The sequence below is a fragment of the Cydia amplana genome, chromosome 7, assembly GCF_948474715.1.
Source record: "Cydia amplana chromosome 7, ilCydAmpl1.1, whole genome shotgun sequence".
In the NCBI taxonomy this organism is placed as follows: Eukaryota; Metazoa; Arthropoda; class Insecta; order Lepidoptera; family Tortricidae; genus Cydia; species Cydia amplana.
In genome coordinates, this window is record NC_086075.1 from 19,970,904 (window position 1) to 19,993,880 (window position 22,977).

At 36.0% G+C, this 22,977-nt stretch overlaps 1 protein-coding gene and 1 long non-coding RNA gene across 2 annotated transcripts in view; both read left to right on the forward strand.

The window, feature by feature from the left end:
- The window catches only part of LOC134649672 (lachesin-like), a 68,080-nt gene extending 45,769 nt beyond the window's left edge, over positions 1-22,311 (forward strand). The window contains exons 2-10 of the mRNA XM_063504510.1: positions 417-514; positions 3,697-3,901; positions 5,210-5,368; positions 8,874-9,002; positions 13,616-13,750; positions 17,345-17,494; positions 18,675-18,773; positions 20,859-20,963; positions 22,141-22,311. Of these exons, the coding sequence (XP_063360580.1) occupies positions 417-514; positions 3,697-3,901; positions 5,210-5,368; positions 8,874-9,002; positions 13,616-13,750; positions 17,345-17,494; positions 18,675-18,773; positions 20,859-20,963; positions 22,141-22,160 (1,100 nt within the window). The 3' untranslated portion in view covers positions 22,161-22,311. The remainder of the gene's footprint in view (positions 1-416; positions 515-3,696; positions 3,902-5,209; positions 5,369-8,873; positions 9,003-13,615; positions 13,751-17,344; positions 17,495-18,674; positions 18,774-20,858; positions 20,964-22,140) is intronic.
- LOC134649681 (uncharacterized) lies at positions 9,319-11,772 on the forward strand. Its single transcript, XR_010096983.1, has 2 exons — positions 9,319-9,464; positions 11,353-11,772. It is a non-coding gene; the product is annotated as an uncharacterized LOC134649681 (long non-coding RNA).
- Positions 22,312-22,977: the final 666 nt, after the last annotated feature.

Here is a 22,977-nt window from a genome sequence, read left to right on the forward strand (position 1 = left end):
TAATTTACTGGCTGTAGATTATGATGAGCTTTCTGACGTCTATCAGATAAATTAAGCTCTACTAATAATTAAGTACTAAACTTATATACTACTAAACTTGACGACCGGTCTGCCCTGCCCATGATGGTCCCAGGTTGAAATCTTGGCAAGGGCATAAATATTCGTGTGATCAGCACGGATATGCTTTTCTTGAGTCATGGGTGTTTTTATTTAAGGATTTATAAATAATTATATATTATATATATCGCTGTCTAAGTACCCACAACACGTGCCTTATCGAGCTTACTGTGGGACTTAGTCAATTTGTTTAATAACTAATAATGTCCTGTATTATTTATGAATTGTTTATTTATTTACAAATAAGACCATATAACGCAGAGAGCACTAGAAATAATGGTATCTTCTTGTTGTTTCAGATTTGCCAACATTCGTGGGTCCAGGGTCCAACGTGACAGTAGCAGTGGGCAGAGATGCATCACTCACGTGTAGAGTGGATAATCTACAAAGTTTCAAGGTAGGTACATAAGTAATTGAACGTAAATAATGGTCTACTAATTTTATCCGCGTTGTTAGACAGTATTATACAATAGCCTTTGAACGAGAAAATGTTTAATAGGAACGGATTGTTAAAATAAACGGAATATCAAATAATACAAAATATTGTCCGGCAACAAAGGACCATAGACTATACATTCTACTCTTGTGTTAAATACATAGTTCCATAGAGTAGGTAATCAATGTAATAATTTGATTACCTATTCGAAAGCCTTATATTTAAAGCCTTCTACAACACAATTAAACGAACCACAAGTACTTATCTGTAAAGGTGCCAGCTTAGACTTAACGCTGTCTGATAGAGATCGCTAAGCGTTTTACCAATAAGACCGCCTGGCCCGTCTGGCTTAATTCCTCATCGTTTTCTTCTGTTTTTTTTAATGACACGTTTAACCTCAACCCAATGTAATTGTAACTATGCATTGTATATATCTATAATCCCGACATGAGAGATTTCTTAAATGTGTAACTTTTAATTATTCCGAGTGGCCCTGTAACAGCTGGAAGCTATAAATTAAACTGTAAGCTGTACTCCCCAAACTCATCTACATTTTGTTCAGCAATCAAAAAACCACTACGATGGGGATTTTTTTTATTGTTTACGTTTCAGAATGCGTTACAACTAACGTACCTAATAGGTCAAAATACTCTTAGAGGAAAACAATAAGACACCCAAAGGATGACCGCTCCCTATCTCGATGGTGTTTTTGGGAAAAAACAAAATCCAAGTTGGATCCAGCGAAATAATATTATAAGTCTGGACGTTTGTTTATCAAGATTGGAATGAATGGGGAGGGAAAAATACTGCTCTTAAGAAATTGTTTATTTTGCGGAATAAGTTTCACTTACATTAAATATGAATCTGATCTTGCTTTGGATGGTAAAATGAAAACGAGTTGTTTTGTAATTATACTAGCTTGGAAATGATAACTTACAAAATATTTGAGTTATTTCGTATTAATGAAAATCTATACCTACCTAGGTATCTACATCAAACGGTCTCTGAGAAAAACTGATTTGCAAGACCGAAGCGATCCCGTAAGTGTTCCGTGAACAAAGTTTTACACGGAACACTAATAATAGGAATACATTTTGAGTGTAAATATGTAAACAAAATGAAATTGCCATTGCATGAAAATAACTCTTATAATGCAGGTTGAATCCACATGGAGCAGCTAAAACCAAATGAACATGTTTTGTGCCTTTCTAAAAATAAACGAGCGTAATATAATTTCGTACACCCCAACAGATTTATTGAAATAAAAAAGGTTCCTCATACAATTATGAGAACTGATAAATTATTTTTATGTGACAACCCTAATCTCCAACGCGTTCGTTTGCTCGCCAGCTGAAGTAGGTCATTGGTGTGGGAATATTAAACTGAACCCATACATTTTGAAGTAATTTTAAAATTGTTCGCGAGTTGTTGGTAACCGAAAATTGCGTGAGTTAACTGCCACTTGGAAGTTTGCATGAAATGTTTGTGTTTGACGTTTAATGTTTCGTTATAGTTCAAAAGGGAATATGAAAATATTAAATCGAAAATAAAAAAAGTAAATAGGTACCTACTGCACATATTTATTAAATAGTAGATTAAATAGGTACAGTTAGCGTCAAAAGTAGCTACCATTCTCAAATAACTTAAAATATCTACGTCAAACGGTCTCTGAAAAAAAACGCATTTGACCGATTTGCAAGACCGAACTTGTTCCGTAAACGAAATTTTGTACGGAGCACTAAAAAGAGATACATAATATTATGTATCTATTTGGAAGAGTATTACCTACACGATGGCTGATAAGTACTTTTGGCGCTTTATTTCATCCGTTATTATTGATGCTGATTGTGCCAATTGTTACATTTTGTATTCTCTATTCGTAGTAAGTGTAGCTATTACGGAATTCAATGCGGATGCTTGCTACGAGTACGTTGTTCTGCAGAAACTCGAATACTTGACTCGTTACCGGGTAAAATGATGAGGAAGTTTAAATGGCATTTAAGAAATAAAAGAGTAAAGAGGAAGATAAAAGAGGTAATTGGTTACTTTATAAACAAAATACCTAGAGAAAAAAGTAAACTTCGAAAACGGGGTAATTTTTAAAATCCCAAATATCTACTAAACCAGAAGCTTTTCATAATTTGGCAACACTTTCCAATGCATCTCGCTTGCTGTTAGTAGGTACCTATTTGTTATTTTCAAAATTAAGTAACCTCTTTTTCGAAGCTACCCCTTAAAAGTATGAAAGGTACTTCCATCCATATCATATCTTGTTATTGTTAGGAATGAAATGGTTAAAAATACAGAACTTATGATTTTAGCATTCTACTGTATGAAAACGTATATAAAGGAAAAAAAACAACGTTGCTGACGTAAGCTCGATATTCATTGTTATAAAATGAATAAAAAAATCTACAACTCCGTTAAAAAAATATATAATTGTTATTCATGACGTGTACCCTACCGTGCACTGTACAGCAGTGTTGACTCTACGCTTTATATCATACCTAGTAAATTTGGACTGAATACCAAAAGGCTTTTTCTCCGTATACTTACGAACCCGAACGATGAAATGATGCCTTTCACCCGAGTTAAACACTCTACTTTTCATTTTGAATACGAGACTTTAACATGACTAAACCTATACATTTTTATACTATTTCTTGAGTGTACTTTCAATTAACAATTTAGGCAAAAGTATCGTTATTTATGGAATGGGCCGTTAACAGAATGGAAATTGTATAACAAATCCATTTAATTGCTTATCGTAAAAGAAATCGTACTTGGAACGTGAAATGCTTTAGTGCAGAAACGTATCATTTTCTGCACATCTTTTAATAGAACAACAATGACCCTCTTTCAGATCATGAGAACTGATACCTAATAGTTATTTTCGATAAAGAGGAAATTCGAAACGAGTGGAGATAAATTAAAACACGACCGAAGGGAGTGTTTTAAATCGACACGAGTTGCGAATTACCTATTCGCACGTGTATCGAACAACGTTTTACAGTATATATGGCACTTTAAAGTTTCGACATACGCACGAAAAGTGCTATTTTACGCGGAAAAGTAGCCCCATATGTACTGTAAAATCTTTTTTGACTCACCACCATTAAATACTAAACCAATTTCTTAACCAGGTGGCGTGGCTCCGCGTAGACACGCAGACCATCCTCACCATCGCCGGGCACGTGATCACGAAGAACCACCGCATCAGCGTCGGCCACGGCGACGGGACCTGGACCCTGGGGCTCAAGGACGTGGGCCCGAGCGACGGCGGCAGATACATGTGTCAGGTCAACACGGAGCCCATGATGAGTCAGACGCATCGGCTGCAGGTTGTCGGTTGGTTTTGGTTTTTTACTTACTTTGTATTTAAATGATAACAGTTTTCTTTTGATGTAGGTAAGCACATTGTTACTAGTGAATTCTCAGTACAACTTGAATCTCTGGTGCCGTAACGGATATGTGGGAGGCACAAGGGGGCTGATTTATAGCCACGTCAAATTAAGCCGAATTATCTTCCATAATAGTTAAATTAAATGGCTAGGTTCTCATAAATATTCTGTTACCTAATGAAGATTTTAAGCGATGCAAAAGTGGTAAATTTGAAATCATCGTACCAAAATGCCGAATTTTTGTAATTTTTTTCTTTCTTATTACTCCATGAGTTAGTTAAAAAATGCTGATATTTACGTTCCATCTTTTTATGACAGTACCTAGATTATATCGCGTGTCTGATCGTATCTAAAATGATGTCGTCATAATTTGGGAAGGAGGTTATTTGCACGCGCCCGAAATATTAGGTGTCACCGGAGTCAATCAAGAGAATAATGGGCTTCAGAAAACTGGGCAAAAATTGATGGTTTCGAACAATGGGACGGAGACAAGTAGAGGAAAGGAGGATTGAAAACCTTTGTATTCTGTTGACATAGCTTTGTTTTGTGAGTTATGGTTTGATATTTCAATATTCAGCACAATGAATGTTGGCGATTTTTGGAGGATTTACCATTGTAATGAGTCTTTTGGCGTTCGTTCCGTATCACTTTCGTTGGAACGCATTGTGAAAGTCGCTATGGACCTTTTACTATTGTCACTGTGATAAGGTACCTACGAAATGGTACGGATATGAAATTCCTTAACCGCAATGAGTAAGCTAAGAAACTGTAAAGGACTATGCATCAAAATTGCCCCAAAACCAACTGAGTTGAGAGTTAGGTCATTAGATAGGTATTTTTCTGTACTTCATTTCGTTCTATGGGCACCAAGCGGAATTCCATTGCAGAACTGAGAATTTGGTATTTTAGTCAAAATGTCGTCACCCTTATTACCTAGGCAATAGAGTCCACCGCCGGGCGAGCGCGGCAAATCATTCTGTGCGCTTGTCCGGCGGTGCGTTAACATCTACCCTGCAGCAATTAATTTACTTACTTGGACTTTATTGCCTAGGTAATAAGGGTGACGTCATTTTGGCTAAAATACCAATATCTTAGGTCTGCAATGGAATTCCGATTGGTGCCCATAGAAAAAAATTAAATACTTACATAAATACCTATCTATTACCTTACTCTCATTTCTGTTGGCGTTGGGTCCAGGCTCCATACAAAGTTGCCCATGGTCCTTTGTGACACTGACCAGCATTATTTTTCTCAGTTCCGCCAGACATCGATGATGAAGCGAGCAGCGGCGAGATCCTGATGAAGGAGGGCGAAGACGCCGCATTGAGGTGTGTGGCGTCGGGAACCCCGCCCCCGACTATCGTCTGGAGGAGAGAAGACTCTAGGCATTTTAGGATTAACAATTCAACATTAGGTAAGTGTTGATTTGACGTCAACTGTATCTAGACATAATGGCACTGTTCTATGTTAGTGCAGTTTGAATCCGAGCTATGCAGCATTGTAGCATGACATTGCTACCGACCGCACTGCTGCCGTAAATGTCAAAAATCCGGACAAAAACTGCTACTGCAGAAAACGTTATATTTAATAAATAATTACTTAATATTGACCTTTTTGGACCTTTTCTGCTGCAATGCGGTCTGAATACGAACAGTTAACAATAGAAATAAACGGATGAGTCAGAAAGATCTAAACAAATGTTGTTATTAAGAAAATAACATTTGTGTGTGCTTTTTAAACGCCTGCCGTGCATAGCGTCTGTTACTGACTGTACGACAAATATTGACGTTATATCTAATAGCGACTGTATTATTAGTTTGATCAGGAGATATAACGTTGCAAAGGAAATAAATAGATGTCCGTAAATCGTGTCACAGTATGCAGCAAACGACATAAATTGGCCAAAGACAATATTCAGTCTGATATACAACCACAGAACCCCATAAAAAGTGATATTTATCACCCAGCTTCGAGAATTAAGTCACGGACGTACCATTCCGTTCAGCCGCTGCACATACGTTATGCCCAAAAACTGCCACAACTCAGCAGCACAGAACTTTGTCGTATTCCAGCGTTGGATGACATGTGCAAAGTTCGTAACTCAAGCTGCCGCTTAACTGTTTGGGAAACTATACGTTCATGTAAAGATATACCACGGCTTGTCTTTGTTTGCGAACTAGATTAATATATGCAAAGATAACACTGGTAGTTGTAGGTTTTTCTGCTAAAACCACATGGAAAGCGAAGATAATGAGTAATTGAAGAGAATAAAAGAAGTGTAATAAGAGTGAGTGTAAAATAAATGTACTTTCGTTAAGTAGGTACTATATGAAAGTGGAGAAATTTATAAAATACTTTTGCGCGCAGCAGAAAACATTTTCGTAGATATCATTTTTTATAAGTAGGTAACATTGACAACAACAGCCAACCTTAATTTAAGTTTTCTGAACTGTAAAAACCCGCTTTAAACCCTGAAATTGTAATATTCAATTATCCATTTTAAATTCTTTGAGGTGTGGATATTAAAAAACTTTGCAGAAAAGAACCCGCAGTTTCAGCAATTTAAATAACAAAGGTAAAGTTTTTTCAATAAGTTTTACTTTTTTTGTTTAGAAGTACATGATAAATATGCAGACAAAATAAATTAAGCCTTTTCTTTTCTGAAATATACTTATTACTAGCCGTTGGAAATGTTTTAAATGTACTCATCTTGAATTTTTAATCCTATTGTTTTTTACATGCCTCAAGTGAGTTAACGTATCTAAAATTCAAGGCTATTTTGATTATGGCTATGTAACTTAGTATTAGTAAAATTTATGTTTAATCTAAGATCCTAGAGATAGTACGAAAATCTTGGCATAATATGTAGCTATAGTCCGTCAACCAAATCTTGTCAGTAGCAATGTAAAGCAAACTAAAGTAGGGCAACACTCAAAGAGCAGTATTGCGCTAAGAAAAGCAGCAATGTACATCGAACCAACAGATTTTTTTTTTCCGCTGAGCGCGCCCTGCGTACGTCAATTCAAATTGTCACTCGCGGTTTATTGAAAAAAATTAAAACATGGACGGACAATTTAAAAGCGATGTTAAAACAATGTTAATCAAAATGATGAACAAAGAAGATATCAAAAACAACTGCTTATATTCTCTTTGTTCCCTATCTATGTCTTCTAAGTTTACTAAAATAAAATCATATCAAAATGCAGATAATTAGATAGTGCATATATTTGTTATTTACAATATAATATGCCACTTGTTAATGTAAATTAGTGTACTGTTCTGGATGAATATGACATACCTGTGTAATTTTTTTGATTGGTATATATTGTACAATATACATATTAAAAATAAAACAACTGATATTTGGGTGTTTATTTTATTTAAAGGTAAATAAGATAAGGGTCACTTTTCGACTTGGATGCGTTGTACACGTACATAAACCGCCATAGGTAAGTATTGTCTGAAAAGATACTACGTACTACGAACGCCTTATATTGGGCAAGATTTAATCCTGCAACAAACATGTATGGATTAGGTAGATATTGCGAAAGAACGGCGATATAATCAAGGCTCTTAATAGTGTTTAAAAGGTTTACCTTTGTAAATAGTCACAACTGATTGCTGAAAATATTAGACATGTGGGCCTATAGACGGTTTCCAGGACACAATTTATGGTCTTGTTGGATAGATTTAGGCATACGTTTTAATTTTATTTATGCCTTTTAACCCTAAAACAAAAAAACTGAACATAATCTTAAAAGTTCGAAAGAGTTCTTCCAATACTTGTCATAACCTCAATTTTCAGTAATGTTTACCATCAACGAGCATGATTGTACATTGTAGGCCCCTTAGCTTTGCTTATTCTTATTTAATGTATTGGTATTTAATGGTGACAGCAGAAATATCTCTTGAAACAGAAACGATTCAGAATGAAAACCAAATGAAAACAAATAAGGTGACGGCTGTCATTCACGATCCACATTCCACAGATAAAACACAGATGACACGCGTTTTGGAATTATTTGAACACAGTGTTGCTAACCCGCGATTTTTCAAATTTGCCGCCTTTTACTACTGACAAGATTTGGTTGACGGACTTTATAAACTTATACTTGTGTTCGTTTGAATAAAAAATAAAGTGAATTGTGTTTGCCTCATCATTTTGTGGCTTTATATTGATAGTTAATTTAAATATTTCAATAATTGTTGTGTTCTTTTTGGATGTGTCAAAAAATATTGTTACTCTTCTTCATATTATTCCGCGCGTTATCCCAGCATTTTTCCTCGGCTCATGGGAGCCAGGGGTCCGGCACCTAATCCCAAGAATTGGAGGAATAGTCCCTATGACGAAATTAGGTAGGTACATTGACCTTAAGTGGAATCGTACAATTAATGTAGGTATTATTGTGTTTTTATTATTGGATTAAACGACACGTGTAACGATCACATTTATTGGGAATACTATGTTAACTAACAATTTCCGCAGCCTATCAGAGACCTTGGCGAGACTCAATCTACTTATTACAATGAATGTTACTCAATATGGCGCTCATTGTAGCATATTACACCAATAACTCTTTATTCTTCGAAAAGGATCTACTAGAAACCCTTGGGTACCTGTATTTATTGTCCCAATGTTGAAATATTAATATTATGTGACAAACGGAAATGCTTAGTTAAGCATATAGGGAAGACCCTGTAACAGATGCAGCAATAATACCAGTAGATGATTATGCCAAAAAAAAGTTACTTATATATAAGTGTTACTAATAGGCAGGTAACTTAAGGAGACGCATGTTACCTACTGTAGGCTCAAGCGGCTACAACAATAACAAGTGGACAGTTTAATAACAGCTAGACGTCACAGTTAAAGTTATAAGAGCTACCAAAGTTCGCTTTAACACAAATATTCGTTCCAGTGTCCAAATGGAACGGCGAGTGGCTGAACTTGACCGGCGCCGAGCGAGCGGCGTCCGGAGCGTACCTCTGCATCGCCAGCAATGGGGTCCCGCCCTCCGTCAGCAAGAGAATCATCATTAAAATTATGTGTAAGTCTATCAACTAAAGGTATTGTAGTAAAGCAACCTTAAAAATTTGACACTGAACATTTTTGGTTATTAGCGAATTTTGTTTCCTAAGTAGGTATATTGTGGAATCCTAAGAGCTCAAACTTATATTTTTTCGCTTGTTCATAATAACGACCGAAGTAAAATATTGAATGCAACTTGCATTTTGAATACTTTACTCATAAGAAAATAAGCTATGATAGGCAATAATGTAAAAATAAATTTTGTTTTATATTTTTCCTTACTACAATACACAGACAAAAACCTGTTTTCCTTACAAGAAACATTTAAGAGCTCTAAAATAGTACATTTCGATGCTAGTGCGGAAAGTATGTCATTACTTCACGAGTACCGAGACGACGGGACGAGTGAAGAATGACATTTCCGCACGTGTATCGAACGACGTTTTTTAATACAGTTGCGAAAAAATAAGAAAAACAACAAGTAAGGAATTCGAAACTTTTATATTATTAATTCAGTAACACCATTGTAATACAGTTAAAAAAATAATTTTTTTTTAAACCGTTCTATACTTGGTCAAGCAAATCTTGTCAGTAGAAAAAGGCGCGAAATTCAAATTTTCTATGGGACGATAACCCTGCGCGCCTACAATTTTTAAATTTGCCGCCTTTTTCTACTGACAAGTATTGCTTGACCAAGTTTATCTTATTTATTTTTTATTGACATAATAATTAATGGCACAATTTGTACAATTATTGAGTGTGATATTGAAAGTTTTCGCTGGTAAATTAAGTGTTTGGCTGAGTGAGTTATTAATTTCACATGTCTGTGAAGATTCTGTCACTGGGTCCTTATGGTCCTTATTGAGCTGCAATAAATGTTGTTTGCCAGATTTTAAGGCACTTGGTCCAGTCCGGTTTGCACATGAGTCAGTATTAGATGGGCCCTGTTGTGGTTCCAAATTTACATATGGTTTTGACTGTTTAGAGGTGCCTGGCTTGGGTTCAAAATTGGAATTCAATTGACAGGGATCAGGTTGAAAGTCAAAATTTACCCCCGGTTCAGAGGAGAGTCGAGGTTCAAACACATACTGTCTAGAGGGGCCTGGTTGGGGTTCAAAACTGTCAGGGTTGTCCAGTTGAAATGTGGATACTTGCTTTGTTGGAAACTCTGCTGGGCCCGGCTTTATGTTAATTGATGATGCTATTTTTTGTCCAATTTTTAGTTTGTTTTGTACCGAATTTTCAATATATCCCTCTGCAACATTATTTGAACGCCAGCCCCCATGTCTCTTCAGAGTTGTAATATCACCACCAGAGTCAGCGAGTAAGGTGGCCGACGTCCTTCTAAATGTATGTCCTGTATACTGATCAGCATCGGGCAAATTCAAAAATTTGGCTATTTCCTTGGGCATATTACCAAACTTATTTAGGCCTATGACCTGTGCTGTGCATTTACCTTTTTGGTAATTTTGGAAAAATCTGTCACTTTTGCCCTTTGATGATCGTTGACGTTGATACTTTTTGACAATTTCGATAAATGGGCCATCAACAGTAAAAGATCTTGGTATTTTGTTTTTGGTGTTTGGTATTTGTATTAATAGTATATTTCCATGAGTTTCAACATCTTTAAGCGTAATGTTCGCCAGTTCCTCGCGCCTGCAAGCTCCACAAACCCCAAATATGAGTGCAACCTATGAACAAAATCACACTTTACTTATAAAATTAAATGAATTACTTAACTTATGATGAACTAAAATCATAAATTTGAGTGAATTCGTACCTTTGTAGCCAGATATACATTATCTGGAGCATCATTAATAAACTTTTCCACGTTTTCTGCCGTTAATACTTTTGATTTTTTACTTTGATAACCTGTAGATTGTCTCTTTAAAAATGCAGTCAATTTATTGTAACTTTTGATATCAATATCATTCTTTGTCTTTATCATAGTTTTTAGCATCGAGTACTTAGACCACAAGGTAGAGGGCTGATATTTTTTCGACAGTTCTAGAAAATAGGCTATAATAACGTTTTCTGAGAACGACTTTGCCTTATGTTCCGATTTCCAGTTCACAAACTGTTCATAAACAGCAATATACTTATATTTAGATGTTTGTGGCAAAGCACTTTCATTAGCAATGGCCGCCTTCTCATCGATATCTGGCGGTGTGAAATCAAATTCAGAGTCTGATTCACTCATTTTTATAAGATACTTTTGGAATCTTAAGATTGGAAAACAAACTAAATCAAGTCGTTGTAAGTTCGAACTTCCGCAGTGAAAATTTTTGACATTATGAAGAGGTGTTTTTTTTAGCTTTTATTCGACTAGAATGGATTTTGTTTTTATTCTTGAACCACTTCAATGAAAGTTTTTTTTTCAAATGCATGTTCTATAAGTCATAAACAGTTGTAAATATAAAACATTGTACTATTATTACCTAAGTATCGTTGTTTACGATTATTTAAAACAATATCGAATGTTGCCTTTGGAAACTTAAAACATACTTGCAGTAAGAAAAAAACGCCTCTTCTTTGACAATACTTTGACAGGCGTTTGGCGTTTCGGCAGCTATTCCGTTCCATTCAGACAACTTATTAAGAACGGTTTTTCAATATTCAATATTAAAAAATAAACGTATTATAATGATGAAGAGGTAAGTAATAAAATATGAAATATGTATATTTTTGGTATTCTTACATTAACAGTAGGTTTTTATGTTGATTACGACGTTTAAAGGAAACTAATATTAACATTCATCAATAAGTAGTCGTGAATTGGAACAAGTATAAATTTAAAAAAATGGAAAAGTGAAAAGCACTAGTGCGAGATAACCAACTTTCCGCACGCTAAACAGCTACGTAAAGTAGCACTTTTTGAGCAACTGTATTAAAAAAATATATTCGTTGTCATATCTTAAAAAGTCCCACAGTTTACTAAGTAGAACTTTATACCTTTAACATTCAAAAGCAATAGATGTCATGTTTGTGCATATCACGAATAAATGTTTCTTATTTCTTATAAAAAATACTATACAAAACAATTTGTTCTATTCCTGTCTCACGCTGTTTTTGTTACATCATCCTACATTCTTTTGCCATTTAATGTCAAATAACTTAATTACCCACTCCGCCTTAATGAAATTGAGCTCAAGTTCAATAATTTAATAATTTGAAACGCGGAAGTAAAGTTACATGAAATTTATAACTCCTGAGTTTGTAATTTACGACTAAGATTACATAAGACTCAAAGTTTTATTTAAACGGTGTACCATCGCCCACGCTGTTAACTGACAGTTCATAAACCTTATTACAAAAGGCATAAGGCCTACTAATGGACAGTTAAGAGTGTTGCTGTTTGTATCATCTCCTATATTTACAACAGGGAACTAACGCAAAATTGTACCTCATAATCGTAATTTTCATATTCTGAATTCAGAACGCTCGTCAGTATCATTCTTACACATAAATCTAAGAAATTCATTATTTGAAAAAAAAAATTATGTGGAAAATAATATGGAATTCAGATTATGAATTCAGAGAGCCATTCCGGCTGTGTGAGGGGCCGCCTTAAGTCCACGGGTTTAGGGCTCGGATGGTTTTAATGAGCGGGTTTAATGTAATAACTGTAAAGTAAGAATCGGGATGGAAAGAAAATTTAATGGAATGGAGCTTAAAATGGGAGTCAGTTTAATGTTGTCGTGATAAACACAATATTTGTTTTGACTTCGTAAATGAGAAAATAAGCATTTTAAAACTAGTGGCTCTGTGAGCTGTAGACCTCGCGAGCATAGCTTATTGGGACCGTGCACGATGACAGCGCCACACAGCGGTTTGACCATCAACAATACAAAGATTTTAATTTATTAAAAAAAATACGAAGTTTAAGTGAAAAAAAATACAAAAAGTTATGTCTTACTGGGGATCGAACCCAGACTTTCTGTGTGCAAACAAAAAAAGCGATTGTTTACAAAATGCGCCATGATAGTTGTAAGCTAAGCTGACGAAATTCGGCTACTCATTCTCGAGTACAAACTAAATATCTAAATACCGCCTAAACCAGCAATACATTTTTTCTGCATTTTTTGCCATTTACTATGTAAATATGTCTCAAAAAGAAAATACTCTTATGATATCGATACGACTATTTGTTTAAGCGCGAGGTATCACAACTCCTCCATTTTTGAAAATTTCCAAAAACGGGATCGGCAAAAAAAAATTATTTACTCATAGAATCTGGTCACAAAATTTCACGAGAATCGGTTAAGAATTGCGACCTGTAGAGGAGAACATCCGGACATACAAAAACAAAATGCCCGAGTCAAAACGTAGACCTTCGCTACGCTTCGGTCAATAAAAAACAAGTAAACTTGGATCGAATAATTAGCTTTTCTTATGTTATAATCATTGTCATTGCCTTAATGTAGTTATGTGGGTTTAATTTAAATAGGTTGGTAGGGATATTATGTAGGTATACTAACAATACATTATTAATATTTTACATGATAGTCGAGTTTCGTCCACTACTACTACTTGTTCTGCTTTGCACCTACATTTAGCAAAATACACATTACATCATTGGTAACAAAAGCCATTTTAATCTCCAACCAAACTCATAAGCCTGTTTTGTTACAGTTGCCCCTTCAATCTGGGCAGGACGAGTCGCCATCCGCGCGCCTGCAGGCAGCGCCGTAACCCTCACTTGCACTGCGGAGGCGTTTCCTGTACCACTAGTCTATTGGACGCTCAACGATCAGAAACTCACTAACAGTAAGTGCTGTCAAATGTCTAGTTATACAGCTAAATTCTTGGTAGGATGTGTTAACATCCGCGCACCTGCAGGCAGCGCGGTAACCCTCACTTGCACTGCAGAGGCGTTCCCTGTACCACTAGTCTATTGGACGCTCAACGATCAGAAACTCACTAACAGTAAGTGCTGTCAAATGTCTAGTTACATAGCTAAAGTCTTGGTAGGATGTGTTAACATCCGCGCACCTGCAGGCAGCGCCGTAACCCTCAAGTGCACTGCAGATTCCCTGTTCCACTAGTCTATTGGACGCTCAACAATAAGAAACTCACTAACAGTAAGTGCTGTCAAATGTCTAGTTACATACAATCTTGGTATTAACGAAATAATAACTTCGCTAGGATAATACTCTTACTAAATTATAACAATAGGAGAATTATAAGCTCTCTTTCTTAACTAAAGATTACAAAGTTTGAACTGAAACTGAAACAAGCACTTATCCTTATAACGATAAGCGGCTTATCACTGATTACGGAGAACTTTACTCACGACACGAAAAAGCCAGAAAAAAAAACCGTAAGAAAAAGTTTATAATTTAACAATTTGTTGTAGTTTTGAACTGGTTTTGATACGACCTTGAGATCGTCTTGGCGATTGGCGCAAATCTCACGTACGAGTTTCATTTCATTCGCATGCACCAATCTGCGTGAGCAATCTACAAGGTGGTATCAAAACCATAACAAGTTATTTAATCTGAATCAAGTTCTTCGGAAAGATTTTAACTTCAAGAGAAGTTCGTAGCCAAGTCGTTTAATTTATTATAGTGTAGGTAGTGTTTCAATTACGGTGAACTGTACATTGAAATTACTCGGCATTTTGTTAAATTATCATGAACTCGAGAAGTGAAAATGATATTTTAGGATTGCTGACGCTATCGCAAATTAGTTTGGCGTCAGGCGCTCGACTGCGTCCAAAGCAAAATTCACTTCAAAATATAAACGTAAACGTCAGCTGTGTGTACGGTTCAATTAAGAGCCACACCGTACCTGCCTACGAGTAGCTGCCAACTGCCATACAATCTAATGTACCTAACTCTATATTCTGAAATAACGTGTACCTATTTTGACATGAGGGTGAATCAACTTTTACTTGTCACACGTTGCTATGGTTACGGTCTCCTGAGTCACTCTTAAAATTACCCTAGGTTTTCGTATTTAAATGAACCAAACTTGCATTTTATGGTAGTTATATTAAGACCTTTCCATAATGGGACATCTTATACTTTAGGTTACGAACGATCTTAAATTCTATTAAATAACAGAGCACCTAATATAAAAAAAAAAAACCTAAAAGACCACTAAGTCTTCCCCGTATTTAATTAAGTGTATAAACTTCCAACCTTTCGCGTTTCAAGATTAAAAATCCCATTTGTTAAGAAAACTTCTAATTAGAAATCTAGGGCGGGATTTTTAATTACAACTTTCTACAGGCCCGCAATGTATGCAACGAGTTCCAAATTAGTTCTAAAGTTCAATCGAAGGCGTATAGGATGAAGTTGACTCATTAAATTTCATTTCAAAGGCGCGTAACTGATACGAGATGGATAATTTAGATATTGGAGTTAGGAAACTCATTAAGCGAGCTTAGATAAGTGGGCAAGCGCTGGTTGGTGGTACTTCATTACTTGATAAGTGGAAAATTGAAACATCTAAGAGTTACTAAGAGTATCTATTCTACAAAAAGAACGCGGACTTATTTTATAAGTCTGTACTTAAAGGTGCATTCACACCGCAGATAAGTTTTGTGGAGTAACACTCTGCAACACGGTAACATTAGAGAAACAGTTGCTCCACAAAAATTAACTGCGGTGTGGATGGACCTTTAAGCAAACACAACTTTTTTTCGTGACATTTAATTATGATCTACTAGAGTCCCTGCAATCTTTCCGGTATCATATTAGATGATGCCAGTTTTAATAAAGTTTGAAATAAGCATTTTGATTAAGTAAATTTCACTTTTACCTACGATACGATACGATACGATCATTTATTGATAAAAAATATTTTTGCTTATCAAGAGGTACATAAAATCTATCACAATATTTGAAAGTAATTTGGCTAACTAACCATTGCTATAAGTTATAACAATCATTTTTTTTTTTCATTTTCATGGAAATTTCTAAACACAGTCGTCATAGTCATCCAGTTCTACCTTAGCCGGTTTCCACCATGTCACTGTCACCTAATCATCGAATAAGATCTTTGTCTTTAGTGTAGAAAATCAAACTACAGCGATATCACTTTCAAAGTACAATATACCTAGGTACACGTGGCATCTATTCATGATATTACGTCTGTGAGTACCACGTACGTGTGTAAGCCGAATTGAAAGTGAAGACGTAAATACCCCAGGGCCATATCAAAGGGTAAAGTAAGGTAACGTCAAAAGATTTGAGAGGTCCAATAATGGAACGGGTTGGTCTTTTATCTCCAATGAATATTCGATCAAAGGCAAGTATTTGTATTGTCCTTATGTAATTCTATTCTATTGTTCGTGGTATTGTGATGTTTCATATTGTTTTTCGTGTAGGTATAATTTCCAATTTAGATTTGGTGATACATTGTTTTATCGTTTTTGTTTTATTCGTTTCTGTATCTACGAAATGAAATCGAATACATCAAATAAAACTTGGTTCAATGAGGAATACAATTTTCTGACTGTATAGTAAATACAAGAACGAAACAATAACAAACATTAAATATTCCGAGGTAAATATTTATTAACTTACATTGCGAGAAAATGGTAAACATGAACCTCTGGAGTTGCAGGCGTCCATAGGCTACGATGACTGCTTACCATCAGGCGGCCCGTATGCTTGTTTGCCACCGATGTGGTATAAAAAAGAACATAAAAATATATGGCCATCCATGTTCAACGAAAACCAGTACCAACTTTGTTCCTGTATCTGATTAAAATCCAGAGGTTACATTTAACAGCATTATTATTACATTCGCATAAATTTCAAAAATATAATTTATATTTTATCAAAACGATAAAATTCTATTTATAAAATCCCTTAATATGAAATTATTGGTAAGGTGAATCAGTAGCGGTTTCAAAGTATTCGTAGAGACATTGTACAGGTAAAACTACATATGTAAGTCTTTAATTCCAACAAGTTCCACGACTGAAATACCATAGCATGGTATTTGACGATTAAGAATCAAACCTGTATATTATTCTCAGTTTAATAATTACAAACTTCCCCGTTCTGATCGGATTAATCATAGAAATTGTTAAAGTTTTTGGACAAACTGACTCAACTATTACAACTATAATATTGTACATTAATTAATTTATGTTAATATGTATATTTATTAGTGATCTCGTGTAAATTACAAGAACTGTTTCATAACTTGTTTTTTAGATACAATGTAATAATTTTGCTACATACAATACAAAAAATACTATTATAATATGTCATTAGTTAGAAGTAAGCTATGATGCTGTGCCCTTACAGGGTCCATGTGAGACATTGTACATTTATTCTGACATCTATACTGTACCATGGTTGCAATAAAGAATTATGAATTATGAAAGAACTATATTTCCCCCAGGTTCCAAGCATAGAATGACCGTGTCATCCCGCGGCTTCCGCCACTCCCTATCGCTGCTCGTCGCTGGCGTGTCGCGCGCTGACGCGGGCGCGTACCGCTGTGGCGCCGAGAACGCCTACGGGCGTGCACATGCCGAATTATTGCTGCACAGTAAGTGGCGTCATTAACTCGTCACTGTACAATAAGTAGGGCATGCAGTACCGGTCCCGGTACCAAGAATTTCATTTCCCGGTTCTGGGTATAGCCGGAACCGGGATTCCCGGTTCTTCCCGGTTCTCTAGGAATCTTATGATTATTTTAAGAAATTGTTTGTGTTAGCGTTAAGACTTATTTTCATATAAATAATTGCATAAATATTCATAAATGACTTATTTTATAAAAAAAAAACACTTTATTAGGATTCCAACCTATTTTACGAAATTAACCGGCACACTTTGCCTCCGCCTGGGCTTTAAGGTGTACGAGCCACACGGCCGTAGTTGATGCACTCAGCACTATGACGGCACAGATACGATAGAAGAAGATATAATAGAAGGGTCAAAAGGTAAAAATTCAACCCGAGAACGGAATATTTTCATATAAAACCAACTTACTTGAAGAATATTCGAATATAATATCCTAAAACTAAACTACTATTGAAATGGGAATAATACGCAAACTGATGAGAACCGGGAAGTACCGGTACCGGGTCTTCAGTACCGGTTCTTTCAGCACTATAAAATTCCTGGGAATTCCCGGGAATTTGAGAACCGGGAATTCCCGGGAGCATGCCCTAACAATAAGTGACGTCACTCCCTGTGACTGCTCGTCACGGGCGTGCCACGCGCTGACCGGCCGCACGCTGAACTAGTAATGCACAGTAAGTGACGTCACTCTGCAGGTTACATCCGAAAGGCAGCAGCAACGTTACTGCTGCAGCTTTGACGCGGGTGACGTCATTGTCAATGTTCTTGATAAATTGCGTCGCTGTCGTTGCCGCATTGTGGTCGTGACTAGAAAATTCGTTACTCCCACATATGCAATTTAATACAATAATTAGCTACAAAATTTCCTCCAACATTGGAAATAATTACAATTTTAAAATTATTATATTGTGACACGTAATATGTGATATACATAATATAATATGCCGATTTAAAGTAGACTACTATCATGTTGTAATATATACTCGTGAATGTGTTTCAACATGATCATGAACTATATCGAGGTTGTGATATAGTTTTCAATTATAAAAATAATATTGGAGCACGTACCCAGTGGGGAGCAAAGTAGGCATATTTTACGATAGGTAAGCGGTAATTATATATTCTTACTCCTCTTTTTGTTTCAGCGTTAACAACAACAACAACGACAACGACAACAACAACCACGACAACGACAACGACAACAACAACAACCACGCCGCCACCCACCACCACCACTATATTCTGTAAGTTGAATGATTCAACATGGATTCATCAAAATATTGTACCTACACGTAATCGGAAATACTTTTGTGTTTACACATTAATTAATGTTACTTATTCCTGCTTCTGTATAGACAAACCAAAAAACAAATAGTCACGTTGTTAAATTAAAATGTCCAGAGCCCGTACCATGAGTGCGTACCACGACAGTGTCAAAACTGACATTTACGCTATCGAGAACGTAATTTACTTTATATACATCTCGTTTGCACTAATATGCGAGTACGAGCGAGATGTATAGATATTAAATTACGTTCTCGACGGCGTTTATGTCAGTGCCAAACTGATGGTAGCCGTACTGAAGTAAAATCAAACCTTTAAAAGCTAGTCACAATACTCGCGTCGTAATATCACAATGGCTTCAAGGCGGCCGCTAATGGAATCAGCTGTTTGCACTCTCGGATATGAGCCACTATGTCTACATAACGTACTGTTGCTAGAAAATAGTGATGGGACAATAATAGGAATATTTTCCGTTTTGGGAATATTTTCCGTAGGGATATTTTCCCGGAAATATGAATATGCCATGGCGGCGTCTGGTGAAATCAGCTGTTTGCTGTAAAAGAAAATGTTGGGATAACAAAATAACCAATACAATACATGTTACAGTTGCTGTCACATTATAAGTATTATTTTATGTACCTACAGCCACATGTTACGTATACATACTCATATAAAGTAATATGGTAAAGTAATGTATAATTCTTTAATACACCAAATGGAAACCACAATTTTGATTGTTTCCTTTTTTTATTATCTGAAATAGAAATGATCCTTTCCGGAAAATTCCCATAGGAATATATTTCTGGGAACGGAGTAACCTCAGTCACATCACTAGCAGGAAGGCACTAAGAATGAATGGAAGCCATATATTGCGAATGCCTTTTGGACTGCATAATTCCCCCGCAAGTATAGTAAAACACTTTTATTGCGAGAAAGTAGAACAGGATACCTAATTAACAAGCTTCATTCGTGTAAAGGAGGACTATACCACTAAAAGCATCTCTTTTCATTTAAATTACGCTTGAATACTTTAGAAGATTATAAAAGCTGGTAGACACTAAAGTGGAAGAATTTCGCATAAAATAGAAATAGTTTAACGCTTAAAACTAACATACTTAACTAGTATATTTTTTTTATTTATTGCAGAAATAAAATAAGCTAGTAATACATACGGGACGATTACGTCGTTTGACTTTAAAGCACGAATCATTTCGCATTTTCTAATTTTAGATTTTCGCGGTTCGAGTGTAGGATTTGGCATATTTATGTGTCAGAAAAAACGGGATTATTTTAGATTTGTGGTATCAAAATTTTGCTACGTTAGAAATTGGAGCTACTGTGCCTGAGCGCTACATATTATGATATATACTACCTATAATCTTACTTACTTGATACGTCTGTACGTAGTTAGTTGCTATAGTATGAGCAACATTTAAATGAAATTTGTGCTATATATAACTTTCGCACTAGTAACGAACCTACGAGTATTTACTTACTGTTCTAAAAAGGGGTTTTCCGTAAAAGTTGAAAACGAATTCGTAAAGGGAACTCACAAGTAGAACTTGCTCGTTTGTGGCAAAAGTCAAAGTTACGCTGCTATTTCATTTAACTGAGTATGAAGAAAAAACTGTTCGTTATAATGAAATCGGAACACTTGGACTTCTTTATGTTTCAACGGAACGTGAATCATGGAATACTCATATTACCTATTTATTTCAGTGTCTATCCGTCTGTCACAACTATTTTGCATATTAGAATTACTTCTTAAGTGATCCAATAAGATATTTATTTGCCAACCAATCTGCTGAGGATGATTCTAATTTAACAATGGTAAATGGTTTTGATATGACCTTGATGATCGTCGTGCATCTCTCGCACAAGTTTTACTTCATTTCGCATGCAACAATCATCGTGCGCGATCTTCAAGGTCGTATCAAAATAAGATTAAAACCGTAACAAGTTCTTAAATATGAATCGCGCTCCATGTCGATTTCCTTAAACGGATTATATCCTAGCAGGGTTTGTAATGAACAGGTTGTTTTCAGATGACGTAGAGCAACACCTGGAGCAGCTGCATCGAGGGGTCCTGGAGGACCCCGCGCTGGGGGACCCCTACATCGTGCTCAGTCAACACCAGATGCAGAACCTTGGTAAGTGAACACACTCTTGTCGACTGTTTTCAGCGTATATAGGCCATATAGAGTCTAAGCTAACTCTGAGGGTTTACCGACAACATCGGAAATCGCTTTCTGATGTCTTTCGCTTTTGCATACTAGAGCGATAGAGAGGCAGATAACGATTTTTGATTTTCCGATATTAGCGGTAGACCTTCTGCACCTGACTTTGAAGTGATAAAAAAAAATATAAAAAAATATATAAGCCTCATATCTCCATTGAAATTAGACGTTCACTTCCAGCCTCTTTTCCCTGCAATATCTGTGCAAATGCAAAGTTACCAGTTTTTCATTATTATTCGTTAAATCGTAGTGTTATTCTGCTATCTAACTTTATTTATTAAATTTACACCTGAGTGAAACAACAGACGAGCTTATCACTAAGTAGAAATATCTGCAAGACAACATAAAAGCCGTCAAGTGTGCAGGGGTAACTACATGTCTGTACATGTCTTACTAGCGATAATCGCGTAAAATCGTAAGCCGTTGCCAATAGCAAATCCTTAATAATACCACAGGGATTGGAGACGCCACGCCGTCTTAAAACTATTTGTTATTTCCACACTTGAGCGCGCTGAATCCTGCACTGTTCAATTTCAAAAGCTTTATATTTCATTTCATTTCACAGCCAAGTGAAGTAAGGACTTAGTTGAGACAAATGTGTAACTTGGAGTGGAGTAACTCGGCTGCATTTGTTCTTTAGACCGCGGTAATATTTTGTCAGTGAAACTTTAGGAATGGGGATGTTTAAGTTGTTAAAATATGAGGAAATTACCGCGCTTCGTGTTGTTCTTGTAGCTCATTTTAACATTACGCTTCCTGCTGAACGTCTCATAAGTTTGTCAGACTAGTAAAATGTTTCCAAGCCAAAATTGTTGATTGTAATTTTTGGAGTTCATTTGTAAGGAGGTTTTCTTTGCTGTGTAGTTGGGTTATTTCGAAGTCGGTCTGAGTTCCATTAATTCTGTTCAGCGCTTAGACCTCTGGTCAAAATAACTCAACTTCCGTTCTGTAGATGAATATTTGAGGAAAGCTATTTTTAACAATCATTGTCAATCTTCTTGTTACCGGTTCAGTAAGTCTCCGACTCAACTACTAGGTACTTAATTACTATCTATAAAATTGGAAATCTTCAGCAGCTTTTCTCTTCCAGACATGGCAACAACGATATGACCAGAGGCCGGGCGCGGCGCCCCATGGAGCGAAGGCTGGCCGCCGCTCGCCGGCCGCGCCGCGCGCCCCGCCCTCCTCTGGGCCCCCCTCCTCGCCCTGCTCTCAGCCGCGTGATGGTGCGCATGCACATAGACTTTGTTGCCGTTGTGTTTGTAAATGGGTTGGAAATCGTTTTGGTTATGTTTGATCGAGAATATAAATAGTTTAAGGGGTAGGAATAAATTTAAGTATAATCGAGAGCATGATGATGGAGAGATGTAAATTGGTCAAATTTTGAGTGTGTATCGATTCCAATGGGAGTAAGTTATGGTTATATTCATTTATTTAAGTATATGTGGAGGAAACATACCAGCAGTTAGTAATATACTGTAAATAAAGGCAAGTAGGTATTTACGTATAAAGTTTTAATTGGAATCGATATTATTTTGCGGACGTATGATGAACACTATTATTGACGTGATGAGGATAATAATATAGGTAAAATAACGTTATTTTATAATGCCGCTCGATACAGAGAGACAGATTCTTTATAGTATCATAATTAGAGTCTGTGCTGAAAGAGAAGAGTCGTGGCAGAAACGGGAACTAACATTTTCATTTTTATATGGCAATCAAACCTTTGACACCTGTCTTGTAAAAAGTAAACAAACTTCATTCATTGCATATTTTTATGTGATTTTTATTTAAAAAAAACGCAAGTTTTATGTATAAAATATTTTCAAAACACGATAAAACCGTACATAAAACCACAAGGAAAGTTATATTTAACATTGTTCGGTTTTGTCAGCGGGAAGAAAACGGCTAAAAGCCGACTATT